The following is a 14,922-nucleotide window of genomic DNA, read 5'->3' as shown; positions in this document are numbered from 1 at the left end:
CCTCTTCCTAATTACAAAGTAATGGGCACTTATTGAAATGCTTTTTCTCATTATTTTTCACGTTCTTCCGTACTTAAGGTGCGATCCAAAGACCGCACATTCCTACTCTAAAGCGATTCTTTCTCCGTTTAACTGCGAATGATGTACAAGTTATGGTGGCAATTGCTTCTCCTCCAGGCTTCTGGGTGTCTATCTCTGGAGAGTCGCCCAGATCCACGCATAGTCGGTGGCTTCCCAGCCGATATCGCCAACATTCCGTACATAGTGTCCATCCAACTGTACGGCATCCACCATTGTGGCGGCTCCATAATAAATAACCACACCATCCTAACGGCTGCCCATTGTCTAACCGGAGTGCCGCATCGCCTGCTGAAAGTTAAGGTCGGCGGAACGTCGCGCTACCGGAAAGATGGGGAGCTGTTCTCGGTCGCTGACCTGCAAACCCACGAGAAGTTCAATCCCAAGACCATGGACTATGACATCGGTGTCATCAGGTTGACCAAGAACCTAACGCTATCTAGAAAGGTTCGAAATACTCTCAGCTAAGATGAGCTAGTTCAACAATTTGCTCTGTAGGTTAAGGCCATTCCCATAAACCCCGAGAGAGTAGCCGACGGCACCTATGCCACCATTGCCGGCTGGGGATTCAAGTCCATGAATGGTCCTCCCTCGGACAGTCTGAGATATGCCCGAGTGCCGATCGTGAATCAGACCGCCTGCAGGAACCTACTGGGCAAAACTGTGACGGATCGAATGCTCTGTGCGGGCTACCTCAAGGGCGGCACGGATGCCTGCCAGATGGACTCCGGTGGACCCTTGTCGGTGAGGGAGCAGCTGGTGGGCATCGTGTCGTGGGGTGTGGGGTGCGCCCTGGCGGATAAGCCGGGCGTCTACTCCCGCCTCGATGCGCTGCATCCCTGGCTAGACCAGGTCTTGAATAAGTCAAAGTAATGCAACGTACTTGATTCGAGCAGTTTCACTATTTTAGCAGTTGGCACCCATGAAAGACGCATAAAAACGTGCATGTAAATGCTTTCTCGTTTAAAGTGAAAAATGTATGCTGATTTAATCGTACAAAATAATAAAAACTTTAAGGTTCATTAAAAGACAACAATTTGTGAATAAAAGAAAGCGAAAAGCGTTTATGATGAAACTTTATGTGCTGCAGAATTAGCCGTTGCTAGTTTATTGCACAAATCAAATGCGTTCCCGTTTCTAGCCAATTTAGAAAGAAGTTCTAAATTCTAAATTGCTTTATTTTGTGTGTCAATCGTTTGATTCATCGCAGATTATAAGCAATCAACAGCTTTTTCATAACGGATTTCACTAAAACTATTTTTAAATATTTGAATAGCCGAAAATAGTGCGACCATGTCTATGCACTAAACGGTAGATTCATTAGCGCAGCCACACTGGTAGTAACAAAATAAAACATAACAATTAATAACGAATAATAACAATGGACCTGCAATTGGACAGCGAAAGCTATTGGAACCGATCCTCTCGCGCAGCGTTCAGCTTCGACGACGAGGACGAGGTGGACCTCGCCCCGGATCTGGCCAGCAATGGCATTCTCGCCGACGACACCATTTCAGAGGCCAGCTTCAACAACAGTGTCGCCCTGAATCTCTCGATCAAATCCATTCTGAGCGAGGAGGCATTGAAACTGGTGCTGCAGGAACAGGCGCTGGACGACAGGGTTCTGCCCAAGGGCGTCTCGCCGGAGGTGGAGCTCAAGCTGCTGCGCCGCCAGCTGCAGAGCACCCTGTACAGCCCCAACCTGGAAGCCACTGCACAGAAGTTGCTGCAGGGAAAGACTGCGCCCTTGGAGATGTTCAAGTCGCTGCATGAGAAGCAGCAGCTGCTGGACACCCTGATGGCACAAGGTGGTGGTCATGCCGTCATAACAGTGTTGCTCTTCCTCAAGAGAACTCTGAATACCACGCAGTTTCATGGCATACTGAGGGAAAGGCCCAAGGCCTTGGAGCAGTATTTGAGTTACCTGAAGGAAAGTGGCGACCTAGCAGGCCATATTGAGCTACTGCAGCTATTTGGACGCCACCAGGAGGCGGCTCTTAAGCAGTTTCAGGCAGCGCTCGCTTCCGGAGATGCGAGCACCAGGAAGAAACACCTCCAGCTTTTGGTGGATGCCTATGCCACAGCGGGAGTGGGTGTGATACCTCTCTACGAGCAGGTTTTTCACGCTGCCCTCAAGATGCAGCAGCTAATGGAGAAGGATAGCGCGCTCGGCAAGCTGCTTCGGGATCAGCCCACTCCAGTGGAAGTGCTCTATGCCTGCTGCCAGGTGAATAGCAATTGGAAAGAGCAGGATATGCTGAAACCAGTGTCACCTCAGCGCTTTGCCGCCGACCAGCAAATATCCCCGGCCCAGTACGAGTGGACGGCGCTCAATGAAAGGGCGCAGGCACAGGCTTATGCGGATCTGGAGTGCATATTCGAGCGGGTGCCCAGTTGGCATCCGCTGAAGACCAAACAGTTTCACATCAGCTTCGATCTAACGCTGGCCGTGCTCCGGCTGTACGAGCTGCAGGCACCGTCGACCGTCCTCCAGCTATTCCTCTCCAAGATGGGCAACAGCGTGGAGAAGCTGGCGCTGGCCCAGCGTGTGAAGTGCATCAAGGCGGTCATAGATGCCATGGCCGGGTTGAAGCAGCAGCAGGAGCTGCAGCAGCTCAAGGACACCCTGCCCGAGCGATCCGAGGAGCAGTTCTACTGCGAGAATGCGCTGAAAAGCCTGCAGAGCAAGCGCTGGACCACGGACAACATCAAGCTCAAGTTGTAGAATCGACTCGCTTTTACTTGTATAAACGTATTTTATTGTTAATCATTTATATGTGTATATAATTATATTACTACTACTCTGGTTTTATTAAATAATTGCAAATCACAAGCTGAATATCGAATAAAAAACAAAAATTTGTATCATTTGTATGTTTCATGTGTATATCCTGCAGCCTCCGTTGATCTGTTCGATGAGCAGTTTTGGATTACTTTCCTTCGGTCTCAGATTTTTGTGTAGTTTATTGAGTAAACAAATAAAAGCAGGCGTGGCCAATGGCAAACAAAGCGTTACAAAAATTGGATTCTTTAAACAATTTGTTTGTCTTAAATATTTCGTTTAAATAACAGCGCTGTAAAAAGCATTTGATGTATAAATAACCGCAAACAACAATTATGGTATATATATATATAGTTACGCGTAAAAATGTAAGGGAAGATGGGTTCTGGGTGATGGGGAGTCCGGGAATCTGGGAGTCTGGGGGTTGTGTGTGCTGGGGGCTGTCCCCGGTTCTAGGTCAGAACTCATAACGAAACATATTAAACAAGACAGACGGGCCCTCAACTGATGCGTGTTGAACGAAATTTGAGAGGATCCAGGATCTGAACCGGAAACGAAGCTCCAGGGCCCAGCCACTGCTAATTGGCAGCCTCGCAGTCCGAGTAGCTGAGCAGGCGCTGGCACAGGATCGTCTTGAACTTGACCGTAAAGCTATCGAATATGACATCGGTGTCCTGCAGCTGCTCGAGCTCCTGGCCGGCGGACGTGGCCGCTTGATTGCTGTCCGCGGCCGCGATGAGCTGCTTGAACTTCTGGTTGAGATTCTGCTCCAGCGTTGAGTTGTTGTTGTTGAAGTAGAACACGTAGGCCAGCTCCAGCAGATAGTAATCCAGATCGCCCATGAAGAACCGCTCGCACTCCAGCATATCGAACTTGCGTTCCAGGAAGTGCAGACACAGGTGGTAGATGAGGTGCTTTAGGTCGGTTCTCCTCAGCGGCACATAGCCCGTGTCCTTGCTGAAGTACTCAAACAACTTGAGGGTGCGCTGGGCGGAACCGCAGCTTTGCAGACACAGCCGGAAGGCCTCCACGAAGCGAAAGTTGAGCATGCAGATACGTATGCGGTACTCGTTGCGATTTGGACGGGCGCACTCGCCAATCTTGTCGGGATTATACAACCCGTGAAAGGCGTACAGACAGTAGTGGATGTAGTGGCGCAGTTGCTGCAGCGACGACTCCCCCATTCCCTCGGTGCTCTGCGTGTAGGTGCTGCCATCGTCATCGTCGCGGCCCAGCAACTGCTCTACATTCGCGGGCATTCCAGATCCAACTGCCTGTTCTGGCAGCGGCACGTAGCTCTGCTCCTCGGGTGTGTAGTCCATGTCCAACGAACTGTGGGCGTCGCCCAGCACAGGAGCATTGTAAGAGAAGCTGGCATCGTTCTGACTCAGGTTTTCGAGGCTACTCAACATATCGTCCGAGTCCTGACCGGTGGCCGCGTGCTCCGTGCTGCTCTTGTAGTTCGGAGTGCCCACCGAGCAGTGCTGATCGAAGCTAATGTTTGCCGGCTGCAAGAAATGCGGCTGATATGGTGGCATAACCTTAAGGTATCTGACCGGATCCTGGTCTAGTCGAATGCGCGGTCTCGGCAGATTGATCTCCACCGGTACTTCCACGCACTGGCTCTCGAATCGCACCAGTCGCTTGGTCGCGGGAAGGCACACCACCCTCTGACGCATCCTCTCTATACTAGGCCCCAAGTCCCGACCGCACTGACCGTTCGAGTTGCCGCCGAAGGCACGCACAATGTGATCGGTGGTCATGACCAGCGTGAAATCCGAGCCACAGTCTACGTACATCGGACGCTCGATGCTGTCGATGGGCGAGGGCTTAAGCACCGCCCTTCGATCTTTGTCCTCGGTGCCGAGTTGGTGTTCCAGGTTCTTGCCCCACGTGTATAGCGTGCAGCTGGACGAGATCAGGCAGAAGTGGAACAAGCCACTGGAGATCTATAAAAAGGAGATTTCAAATTAAAAAAGTAAGCCATGGCTGCACTCTGTCTCAAATTACCTGCAGGATTCGTCCTGCCACCTCGCTGGTGTCCACTAGATGGGGCGTCAGGTGCTCCGTGGGATCCGGTTCTGGGACAAGAACTGGCGGAGAAGCCACGGGCACTGGTGGTGGCGCCGCTTTTGCAGACGCCGGTGCAATTGTTTCCGTAGCGTCTGATGGCGCAGCCTCGTTCTGCACGACCTGGCAATCTTTGGTGTCGCTGGCGCTGGACTTCGGAGTGGATCCGGCCACCACAGCCGCATAGGATGTGGTGGGCTCCACCAGAGTGCTGGTACTCGGGATGGGTGCCGGCAGCAGGGTAGCCTCCAGTTGCTTGCTCAGCAGCTCCCGCTGCTGATTCTCCTCCATCTTCTGCTTGGCATTGGCACGCCGCTTGATCTGATTGGCCAGGCGCAAGGCCTGCGGCGAGCTTCCCCAAGTGAACAGACGATCCTGTTCGTCTACAGCTAACTGTGGGGAATGTAAGAATGTAGCTTGGAACCGACTTCTATTGGCTGAACTTACATTGGTAAAAAATTTGGTGTGTATCAGTCTTAGGCTGCAGCCGCCCACTTCCAGGCGCACAGGCAGGTTCGTCTTGGTGTCGCCATGGTCACTATTGCCGGTGCCCAGCTGGCCAAAGTGATTGGAGCCGAACACGAAGAGCTCGTTGCCGCAGTGGTTAGCCTCCATGTGGCTGTTGGGTGCTCCACACAGCACCAAGGTGTGCGCATGCCCTAGCGATATTTGTAAAATTTTCTGCAACATTGAGAAGCATGTATCAATGTAGCAAGACTACAAAGTAGTGCATGTGGATTAAATGACGCACCTTAAATTTGAAAAAACTGACTAGTTGTGGAGTAGCTATATTCTCGCAGCTTCCCTGTCCAAGCTGCCCATAGATGCCCCATCTGCAAGTGGATCATTAACAACAAAGTTCACTAGGCAGGGTTTCTTAACTCACCCCCACATATAGAGCTTCCCATCGGCCACAGCCGCATTATGATATTGTCCCGCCTCGAGCATCGTTATGTTCATGCCGTCCAATGCCGTCACCAGCATCGGCTGCAAGGCCATCTGCATGTGGCGCCCTATGCCCAGTTGGCAAAGGTTGTTGTTTCCCAGGGAATAGAGCTGCAAATAGCACAGTCAGTTAATGCAGAGGCCATTGGGTATCGTGTTTGAAAAACCTACGCCATTATTAGTCAGAATAAGTGTGTGCTGACGACCGCACTTGATAGCGTGCACCTGCAAATTGAGCTGGGAGAGGAGATCTAGACTTTTTACGGCGTGCGCGGGCTCAGGTGGCTCTGAAAAGGAGAAGGTTTTAATAGATACCAACTGAATATTTATAGATCATCGAACGAACCCGTGGATTTCTGGGCACTGTAATAGCTGGGAATGCCGCTGGAGCCCCAGAAGTAGGCGATACCATCGACAACACAGGCGCAGTAGGCACAACCAGCTGAGATCGGTTTGAAGCGTGATGATTCAATGGCGAACTAAAGGATTTCCATCAGATTAGATATGAGGAATGATTGGAATATGGCTTAAATACTTGCCTGATTGTCTTCATAGTTGATACGGAAATTCGATAAAGCATTTACAATAGAGTCATGCTTCACTCGCTGGGATTCCATATGGATAAGCACTGCCAGATAGGTTTCAATTAGACTCTTGCAGAACTCAAACAACTGCGGATTGTTATCGTTTGACACGGAGCAGTCACTATTATGGGACACAATGGGTCTCAGAGCGGGCGAAAAAGGATTCAGTTGCTTTGACAGGCGCTGAAAGATAGTTGTTTTACGTAAGTAAACTGTGGAAGATATAGAAAAATGGTCCTTACCTCCAACACACACGGTCTTATATGATGCAACTTCTCCTGAATGAAAGCAAAGTAATCCATGGAAATATGCGGCAAGTAAGTTATTGTCTCCAAAAATATATTCTCGCTCAGATTGTACAGGCAGACGTTCAGCTCGTTGTACCATCCAAACTCCTGGGCCACCACGCTGATCAGGGCATTGAAAGTATCCAGGCATACGCCCCGTATCTTGGCCAGTATAATGGCCGACGAGAAGAGTCCACTCTGACAGAGAACAATGCTCGTCATGTTGGTGTGATATTTGTTATTGGTCACCAGAAAGTTCCTGCAACAAAATAATAGTTACACTGGGTTCGAAAAACAAGCTCTTATGCACCTACCACAGCGGAATATAGTTCTTATCGTTCACTGCCTTCTCGGCCAACGTGATGAGCAACAAGTTGGCCAAATGGAACTGCGAAGAAGGCGACATCTGAAGCGCGCTAATTGACTCGTCCACGCCATAATGATAATCGCTGCAGAAAACGCCGCTGATCACATCCTCCTGCTCATGTTTCTCGGGCAAGATCACACGGACATCCTCCGAGTGGCGATACGTAATGTCTCCCAATATACCCTTGAGCAGCGGATGACCCAAGTACCGCGAGCGCAGCAGATATGTGGACTTCAAAGCCATAGCACTCAGCTGCATTAGAGCGTAGGTGTGTCCATACATGGCCAGTTTCAAGGCTGTGCGTATCGGCTTCACCCGCGCTTTGTTGTACGTGAGCAGAGCCTGAGTGATCTTCTTCCGCCTGAGCAGGTAATCTCCGGCAAACTCGATACACTGCTCGAAGGAGAGGTCGAAGGTGTTGCAGAAGTCGCGGCACTGGTTGAACTCGTTCTGCAATGCGGCATCCAGGAACAATTCGAACGGCTCCTTTCTGCAAAAAGTATTTCCAATTCAGGAAGCGTTTTTCAACGTGCCACGAATTCAAAACTTACTTCAGCTGTATGGTGTAGACATTCTTATTGGTGATCACATAGCATGGATCGTAGTTAATTTTCGGAAACTCGGACTGCATAATCTCCATTTGGCGCAGAGAAAACTCACTGCTAACATCCGCCGTCTCGTAGAATTGGATGTAGTCCATGGGCGTGTGGATATCCTTCAGCTCAAAAGCCTTGGCCTTCTCCTCTTTGGTAAGCGTCTCTGGTTCGGCGGCGGGATTGCGATACTGTGCCATCTGATATAAGTGCAGCACAGTTTCATTCTCGAAGCGGAAGAGACCTAGCTGAGCCAGATTATTGAAGCGCTGCCGAAGCCAAAAGAGTGTTTATTAGGGACTCGTACTCGTACAGATCTTTGAAAGCGATTTGAACTCACATCTTCGTCGGAGGTATGCAGGGAGGCCATTGCGCTGCTGATCACGGACACGGCATTGATGGCAGTACTGGGCATGTCGCTTTGATCCAGGCTCGAGGTGGCCGTGGTGGTTGCGCTCGTCGAATCGCTCTTCTGAGCACTCACATCCGCCTGATCCATCTTCTCAATGTCCGCGTCGCGATTCTCCTTTTCCGTGTTGGCGACCAGCTGGTCGTCCTGCAACGATGCCGCCGTGAAGGTGCCCGAATCGCTGCTGCAGTGCAGGTCCACGTAGTGTATGCCGTAGAGTATGTTGGAGCTAATGAGTATTTCCTGGGTGTGCTTGGGTATCTTGTAAACGAACAGCGGCTTCAGGCTGATGTCGATGCTGTGCACGGTCAAGCTGTGGCTATTGCTGTGCAGGGCACTCAGCAGAAAGGTGCTGCGCAGGTTCTGTATGTTGTAAAAGGATCCGGAGGTGGTGCCCAGGGGCTCCGGCGTAACCGACGGCGAGTCCATGATTGCAAACGAGCCCATCGTGGAGTCCGGCATAACTGGAACAAAGGGTATGGATTACTTTTGGAACCATTACCTAGGATTGCAAGTCTAGAGCTGTTTCTACTTGGTCTGTCAAGTGTGAGAGTTGTGCAAACTCACCACGCAAGCGACGCTTCAAAAGATGCAACAGTTCTCTTAAAACTGCACACCAATAAAAAAATATAAAATACACAATAAAACGGCCATTAAATTAACAAATATAAACACAATGTAGGCGAGAAAATATGTTAAAGGAGGGAGTAGAAAAACGAATATCTTGTTGCATCAGCTTACGCACATTCATCGAATTTTTGCCGCTGATCGGAGAGTCGCATCTTGATGGCCTGCAGCTTCTTCGATCCCAGACTCTTGAGCGATGCCAGACGGGCTCTCGTGGCGGGCAGAATGCCATCCATGCTGCCCGCTGGCAGCTGTTGTTGCTGGAAGCGAACGCCCCCTTGGTCGCCGGATTGCCTGGCCACTGCCTCACTGTACGAAGGCGGCGCCGGTGGTGGAGGCACGTCTGCAGTGGCTGCCTCTGCGGATGCCGGAGCAGTGGACGGGTCTGAGCTGGCTGCTGCTGGACCACTGCATACCACATCATCGTTGGACGGAGGCGCGAACACATCCTCTTCCAGTTGGCTACTGTCCGAGGCCGGATCGGAACTATTGCTTTGTCGGGCGCCTGTCGCCGCACTCTGATGCTTCTCCTGCACGGACATCACGATCTGCCAGGCGCCCTCGCGGGTTGTCGGGGAACTGTCTCCGGGATAGACGTACTTGATTGCCTTTTGCTCTAGCAGAAGTTTGTACTGCTGCTTCAGGGAGGAAGTTATCTGAAAGGCGGTAAACCATATTTTATCATCTGGAAACTTTTATTAGTAGGTTAGTTCCTTACCAGCAGCATAACGCCATCGTAGGCTTTATCTTTGCAGATAACCAGGCGCATCACAGATCCGTTTTCGATGGCAGTGCTCGCAATCATGGGGCAGTTGGGACTCAGGCCCACAAAGCAGATGGAGCCATCCGAGTAGCCGATAATGGCCCTATTCTGTCCGCTGTTGGTCTTCCACCAGACGACGGACAAGGGAAAGGGGCAGGTCTTGGATGCCATGAAGGAGGCTGCCATCACCTGGCTATTGCCGGTGGCATCGATCGTCTGCTGCTGCTGCTGCGGCAGTGGCTGCACTGCCTCATCAGTTCCGCTGTTTCGCACCAGCATGTGTTCGGGCAGGTCGTGGCCAAGAGGCTCCTCCTCCTCGCCCTCCTGCAACCTGACCTGCTCTAGGTTCTCAGCCAACTGATCAACCGGCTCCGCGGTGGACTCTTCCAGACCGGTGGAGTGATTGGGGCACTTCTTGGAGTTGGGACACTCGTGGGGGCCCACAAAGGGGATGATGTAGGAGGTGACCTGGGTGGTGCTGTAGAGCGAGCAGGCGGCCAGTCCATGGGCCTTATCCACCAACGCCAGGGCGGGCACGATGTGCAGTGTGTTGTCAAAACCTGTTGATGGAGCAGTGGATAAGTGGTGTTTAAGTAAGGGCTCCGTTCGATCGTTAAATCAAAACAAAGGGGAGGCAGCAGAAAATCAATAACCACACACGCACACATGGGGGCAAAGTAATTTTAGCAGCACCACCACAGCAACCACCCACCCAACACAAAAAAGTGGGTGGTGCTCATGCCCTCCTCGTACGCTGAAACTTACATAGCACCAGCAGCCAAACGCCCGCCGGATCGAAGCAGACGTCGTGGATGACGCGGTTGCGGAACCAGGATATCATCTTGACCACCTCCTGGCCGGAGGCGGCGCTGATGTAGCGCAGCAGGATCTCGTTTTCCTCAGAAACGAGGCATAGGAACTGTCGCTTTTCGTCCAGCCCCGCTGTCACCGCGGACAGCTTGCAGCTGATGTTGGTGATCAGCGGGCGCAGCTCGAACATGCCCAGCTCCTTGAGCTCCGCCTGCCCCGACATCTCGGGGGGATTGGCGGACGTGGGGGAAGCCAATTTTAAATTCACAAAATCAGTTCGATATGAACGAGCCTTTTCCAAACCGAATGAAAACAAACTAGAGATGGTCGCGTGAGACCTGAGGCCGGTCTGGCAACGACCCGATCACGCAACGACTTTCCAACTGGAACGCAATTTCCACAGCTTTTTCGAGGCAACGAATAAATTTCAGAATAGCGCGGCCTTCCTCCGCACTGCACAAGCTCGCAAAAAGAAAGCAAAACGCTTTCGAGAAGTTCGCCCCGGATTGCCGCAACCGTCCGGCAACGCCACTCGTTCTGCGCACAAAACTTCACTCTTCAGGCTGTTAAACTGTCCGCCGCGACTTTTCCGCAAAATGAACGGTTCGAATACAACAGCCACTGTATTTCACACCCGTTTGGGTGAGTTTCAAGCGCCGAAAACCTGCGGGAAGCACGAGTCAAGGCGAAAATTTGCGCCCGAGGGCCAAAGCTGCAGCACTGAAAACATCTGATTGACAAACTGGAAGTCGTCCTGGCTGGCAACGCCGTACGCTCCCGTCAAATGGTCACACTGCCCCAGTGCATCCCTGCAATCAAAAATAACGGCGGGAATCGACGGCGTCGCTTGTCTGAATATCAACAACGCAAAATTAATTGATAAAAGCGGTTGCAAGGAGGCAGACGTATATTCTAAGTTAGGCACAACCAAGTTGGCGATGGAATCCCGGCTACCGAAACCGTCGGGCATAAAGCGACCGCAGATGCCGGTTAAAACCGTGCTGCCCACAGATAGGATTCGCGCAGGATTAGGACTAGGATTGGGAGGTGGAGCTGCTGGAGCCGGCGCCTTCAATGTCAATGCCAACCAGACATACTGCGGCAATGTACTGCCGCCCCTCTCAAGGGACCTCAACAATCTGCCCCAGGTGCTGGAGCGTCGCGGAGGAGGAGGTGAGTAAATTAGCATATTTCCAAAGGATTCCCCTTTAATCCTTGCTAATTTCCGATAGCACGTGCCGCCTCCCCGGAACCCATGAAGTTTGGCAACCGGGCCAAGCTGAGACGCAGCCGTAGCGCTTGCGACATCAACGAACTGCGTGGAAACAAGCGTACTGCGGCTGCTCCTTCATTGGCCAGCATTCCCAGCAAAGTATCCCGCCTGGGCGGTGCACTCGCTGGATCCAGCCAGCGACTAGTGCGTCCTGCGGCGCCTTCATCAACAACAGCAACGGCTGTCAAAAGACCACCAGTAACGCGTCCTGCTCCACGGGCTGCAGTGGGAGCAGCCGGCAAGAAACCAGCAGGAACAGGACCAGCAGCTTCGTCAGGAGGCGCAGCTTCTGCTCCGTCCAAGCGCATCGCTCCCTACGACTTCAAGGCCCGCTTCCACGATCTGCTGGAGAAGCACAAGGTGCTTAAGACGAAGTACGAAAAGCAGACAGAGGACATGGGCGAGCTGGAGTCCATGCCCCAGCAACTGGAGGAGACGCAGAACAAGCTCATCGAGACGGAGAGCTCGCTGAAGAACACCCAGAGCGACAACGAGTGTCTTCAGAGGCAGGTGAAGCAGCATACCGCCAAAATTGAAACAATCACATCGACGCTGGGCAGGACCAAAGAGGAGCTCTCCGAGCTGCAAGCAATACATGAGGTGAGTACTTAAGTAAACAGAAACCCGGGTTAAATGTAACAACAATGTGTTTGTTGCAGAAAGTAAAAACGGAGCATGCTGCTCTGAGCACAGAAGTGGTGCATCTGCGCCAGCGCACCGAGGAGCTCCTGCGCTGCAATGAGCAGCAGGCCGCCGAGCTGGAGACCTGCAAAGAGCAGCTCTTCCAGTCGAACATGGAGCGCAAGGAGCTGCACAACACCGTCATGGACCTGCGCGGCAACATCCGGGTCTTCTGTCGAATACGACCGCCGCTGGAGTCCGAGGAGAACCGTATGTGTTGCACCTGGACCTACCACGACGAGTCCACTGTGGAGCTGCAGAGCATTGACGCACAGGCCAAGAGCAAGATGGGCCAGCAGATCTTCTCCTTCGACCAGGTCTTCCACCCGCTCTCCTCGCAGTCGGACATCTTCGAGATGGTCTCGCCGCTCATCCAGTCGGCCCTGGATGGCTACAACATCTGCATCTTTGCCTACGGACAGACGGGCAGTGGCAAGACCTACACGATGGACGGAGTACCGGAGAGTGTGGGCGTCATACCGCGCACGGTGGATCTGCTCTTCGACTCCATTCGGGGATATCGCAACTTGGGCTGGGAGTACGAGATCAAGGCCACCTTCCTGGAGATCTACAACGAGGTGCTCTACGATCTGCTCAGCAACGAGCAGAAGGACATGGAGATTCGGATGGCGAAGAACAACAAGAACGACATCTACGTGTCCAACATAACCGAGGAGACGGTTCTGGATCCCAATCACCTGCGCCACCTCATGCACACGGCCAAGATGAACCGTGCCACCGCCTCGACAGCTGGCAACGAGCGCTCCTCCCGTTCCCACGCGGTTACCAAGCTGGAGCTCATCGGCCGCCATGCCGAAAAGCAAGAAATCTCCGTGGGGTCCATAAACCTGGTGGATTTGGCCGGCTCTGAGTCGCCCAAGACGAGCACCCGCATGACCGAGACGAAGAACATCAATCGCTCGCTGTCGGAGCTCACCAACGTAATCCTGGCGCTGCTGCAGAAGCAGGACCACATCCCATACAGGAACTCCAAGCTGACGCACCTGTTGATGCCCTCGCTGGGCGGCAACTCGAAAACGCTTATGTTCATCAACGTCTCGCCGTTCCAAGACTGTTTCCAAGAGTCCGTCAAGTCGCTGCGCTTCGCGGCCTCCGTAAACTCCTGCAAAATGACCAAGGCCAAGCGGAATCGCTACCTGAACAACTCGGTGGCCAACAGCAGCACACAGAGCAACAACAGCGGCAGTTTCGATAAATAAAGAATGCATTCTGAGCCCAGTTTTAACAACTTTCAAATTTCTAACCTGTTATTGCTTAATTTATGTGTGTTTACTTTTAGTGCAAATAAACTAATAAAGTGCTGGAATTCAAAGCTATCTCACTTGGCTCCCACTGCCGCCCGCACCTCGGCGGGAATCTTTTCCACCAGCGCGACATGGTCCTGTCCCAGGCTGGCCAGCACTCCCTGCCGATTCACGTGCTCCACATCCGCATTGTAAGCGTAGTGCTCGCCGTTGATGTTGGTGAGGCAGCCGCCCTGGGCCTCCAGAACGGCCTCAGGTGCGCAGGTGTCCCACTTCTTGCAGCCCGGCGTGGCGAAGACGTAGGCGTGGGCCTTTCCCTCCAGCAGCTGGAGCACTTTGAACCCAGCGCCGCCGACTTTTAGAACTTCTGTGGATGCGAATGCGTTGAGGGCTTGCTGATGCAAGGCATTGGAATGCGAGCGAGTGGTGGTTATGATGAACTGGCCGGCTGGCGCGGGCACCGCCGTGAATCCTCCCGTGCCCAGACCCTTCAGGCCCCAAATGGTGCGACCCATTTCGCCATCGGGCTGTTGGTAGAAGGGCTGATGAATGATGCCGCCCACAGCAGCATCCTTCACGGCTATGCCGATCAGGACGGTCACGTGTTCTACGTGTCCTGCGGATGAAAGGAGAATATTTGGTTATATATAAGGAGCTCGACAGACATCTCTAGATCGCACCCTGTGTATATTCCGCTGTGCCGTCCAGGGGATCTACCCAAATGACAAAGTCTTCGGGCTTCACATCCTTCCACTCAGCGGGGCAACTTTGCTGCAGGAATCCCTCATCCAACTCGTTTACCAGCCAGTCGTCGCAGACATTCAGATCGGATCCACCTTCCTCGCCAATGATCTTGACGGTGGGGAACTTTTTGGCCAAGGAGGCGATGATGCAGCGCTGGGCAGAGCGATCTGCCTCCGTCTGCGGATCGTTCTTGCCCTTGTCCACTATGCCCAGGTCGCCCTTCTTGAGCACGTCGCGGATGATGCCGCCAGCCCGCTTGGCTGTGCTGATCGAGGACGCCATGACGCGCATTATCACTGGAGCAGTTGCAGCCATATTTATCTTATTTGTATGGGACAAGGATGCTGGAGATCTTTTCAAGATTGGAATGGGATGTTTTCGCCGCGGAGAAGTGATTGCGGTGAAAGTAGAACAGCTGATGGCGGCTAGAGAGGAGCGATGAGCGCAAGAATTGGTTACTCCCCCGATAATAGTTGAAGTCGTAATTCATCAACTGCACAGTTTCAGAAATTATGTTTCTTAATTTTGCTTAAAGTTTTTAGTCCTTTAAGATATATAAATTTAAAAATTTCCTTTAGCGGGAATATTTGGACTTTTTATAGCTGCAAGTAATCGGTTGCTCTGTCTGGCAACGCTGTAGCCAG

The 14,922-nt window shown here is 52.3% G+C and overlaps 5 protein-coding genes across 5 annotated transcripts; 3 read left to right on the top strand and 2 right to left on the bottom strand.

The window, feature by feature from the left end:
* The first annotated feature begins 123 nt into the window (after positions 1–123).
* Positions 124–1,261, top strand: LOC117144038 (trypsin-1). The gene is made up of 2 exons (XM_033309005.1): positions 124–525; positions 577–1,261. Exons 1-2 carry the CDS (start codon positions 139–141, stop codon positions 949–951), a joined length of 762 nt encoding a protein of 253 aa, XP_033164896.1. The 5' UTR covers positions 124–138; the 3' UTR covers positions 952–1,261.
* Positions 1,262–1,410: 149 nt separating this feature from the next.
* On the top strand, positions 1,411–2,829 carry LOC117145751 (vacuolar protein sorting-associated protein 16B). The gene has a single exon (XM_033311515.1). The coding sequence runs from the start codon at positions 1,460–1,462 to the stop codon at positions 2,801–2,803; it is 1,344 nt and encodes a 447-aa protein (XP_033167406.1). The 5' UTR covers positions 1,411–1,459; the 3' UTR covers positions 2,804–2,829.
* LOC117145746 lies at positions 2,815–11,041 on the bottom strand. Its single transcript, XM_033311508.1, has 15 exons — positions 10,271–11,041; positions 9,461–10,065; positions 8,861–9,398; positions 8,047–8,579; positions 7,665–7,975; positions 7,061–7,603; positions 6,702–7,005; positions 6,415–6,642; positions 6,222–6,354; positions 6,047–6,162; positions 5,817–5,986; positions 5,682–5,763; positions 5,378–5,611; positions 4,871–5,323; positions 2,815–4,809 (listed from the first exon to the last, which is right to left on the bottom strand). Exons 1-15 carry the CDS (start codon positions 10,536–10,538, stop codon positions 3,439–3,441), a joined length of 5,889 nt encoding a protein of 1,962 aa, XP_033167399.1. The 5' UTR covers positions 10,539–11,041; the 3' UTR covers positions 2,815–3,438.
* An 80-nt stretch (positions 11,042–11,121) lies between these two features.
* Positions 11,122–13,533, top strand: LOC117145750 (protein claret segregational). The gene is made up of 3 exons (XM_033311514.1): positions 11,122–11,488; positions 11,548–12,188; positions 12,248–13,533. The coding sequence occupies exons 1-3, from the start codon at positions 11,254–11,256 to the stop codon at positions 13,487–13,489; spliced, it is 2,118 nt and encodes a 705-aa protein (XP_033167405.1). The 5' UTR covers positions 11,122–11,253; the 3' UTR covers positions 13,490–13,533.
* Positions 13,510–14,703, bottom strand: LOC117145755 (3'(2'),5'-bisphosphate nucleotidase 1). Its single transcript, XM_033311520.1, has 2 exons — positions 14,215–14,703; positions 13,510–14,150 (listed from the first exon to the last, which is right to left on the bottom strand). Exons 1-2 carry the CDS (start codon positions 14,591–14,593, stop codon positions 13,609–13,611), a joined length of 921 nt encoding a protein of 306 aa, XP_033167411.1. The 5' UTR covers positions 14,594–14,703; the 3' UTR covers positions 13,510–13,608.
* Between the last annotated feature and the right edge of the window lie 219 nt (positions 14,704–14,922).

The sequence above is a fragment of the Drosophila mauritiana genome, chromosome 3R (assembly GCF_004382145.1).
Source record: "Drosophila mauritiana strain mau12 chromosome 3R, ASM438214v1, whole genome shotgun sequence".
NCBI classification, from domain to species: domain Eukaryota; kingdom Metazoa; phylum Arthropoda; class Insecta; order Diptera; family Drosophilidae; genus Drosophila; species Drosophila mauritiana.
Note: the sequence above shows the minus strand (reverse complement) of the source record. Positions and strands in the feature narration are given on the sequence as shown.

Excerpts from the sequence above, each read along its gene's own strand:
- LOC117144038 (XM_033309005.1), top strand. The coding sequence starts at position 139 with ATGATGTACAAGTTATGGTGGCAATTGCTTCTCCTCCAGGCTTCTGGG. Across the intron at positions 526-576 it reads ACCTAACGCTATCTAGAAAG|GTTAAGGCCATTCCCATAAA; the intron begins GTTCGAAATACT and ends TTTGCTCTGTAG.
- LOC117145751 (XM_033311515.1), top strand. The coding sequence starts at position 1,460 with ATGGACCTGCAATTGGACAGCGAAAGCTATTGGAACCGATCCTCTCGC.
- LOC117145746 (XM_033311508.1), bottom strand. The coding sequence starts at position 10,538 with ATGTCGGGGCAGGCGGAGCTCAAGGAGCTGGGCATGTTCGAGCTGCGC. Across the intron at positions 7,604-7,664 it reads GTCTACACCATACAGCTGAA|AAAGGAGCCGTTCGAATTGT; the intron begins GTAAGTTTTGAA and ends TACTTTTTGCAG. Across the intron at positions 5,612-5,681 it reads TCAGTTTTTTCAAATTTAAG|AAAATTTTACAAATATCGCT; the intron begins GTGCGTCATTTA and ends TCAATGTTGCAG.
- LOC117145750 (XM_033311514.1), top strand. The coding sequence starts at position 11,254 with ATGGAATCCCGGCTACCGAAACCGTCGGGCATAAAGCGACCGCAGATG. Across the intron at positions 11,489-11,547 it reads GGAGCGTCGCGGAGGAGGAG|CACGTGCCGCCTCCCCGGAA; the intron begins GTGAGTAAATTA and ends AATTTCCGATAG. Across the intron at positions 12,189-12,247 it reads AGCTGCAAGCAATACATGAG|AAAGTAAAAACGGAGCATGC; the intron begins GTGAGTACTTAA and ends TGTTTGTTGCAG.
- LOC117145755 (XM_033311520.1), bottom strand. The coding sequence starts at position 14,593 with ATGGCTGCAACTGCTCCAGTGATAATGCGCGTCATGGCGTCCTCGATC. Across the intron at positions 14,151-14,214 it reads CACAGCGGAATATACACAGG|GACACGTAGAACACGTGACC; the intron begins GTGCGATCTAGA and ends TTTCATCCGCAG.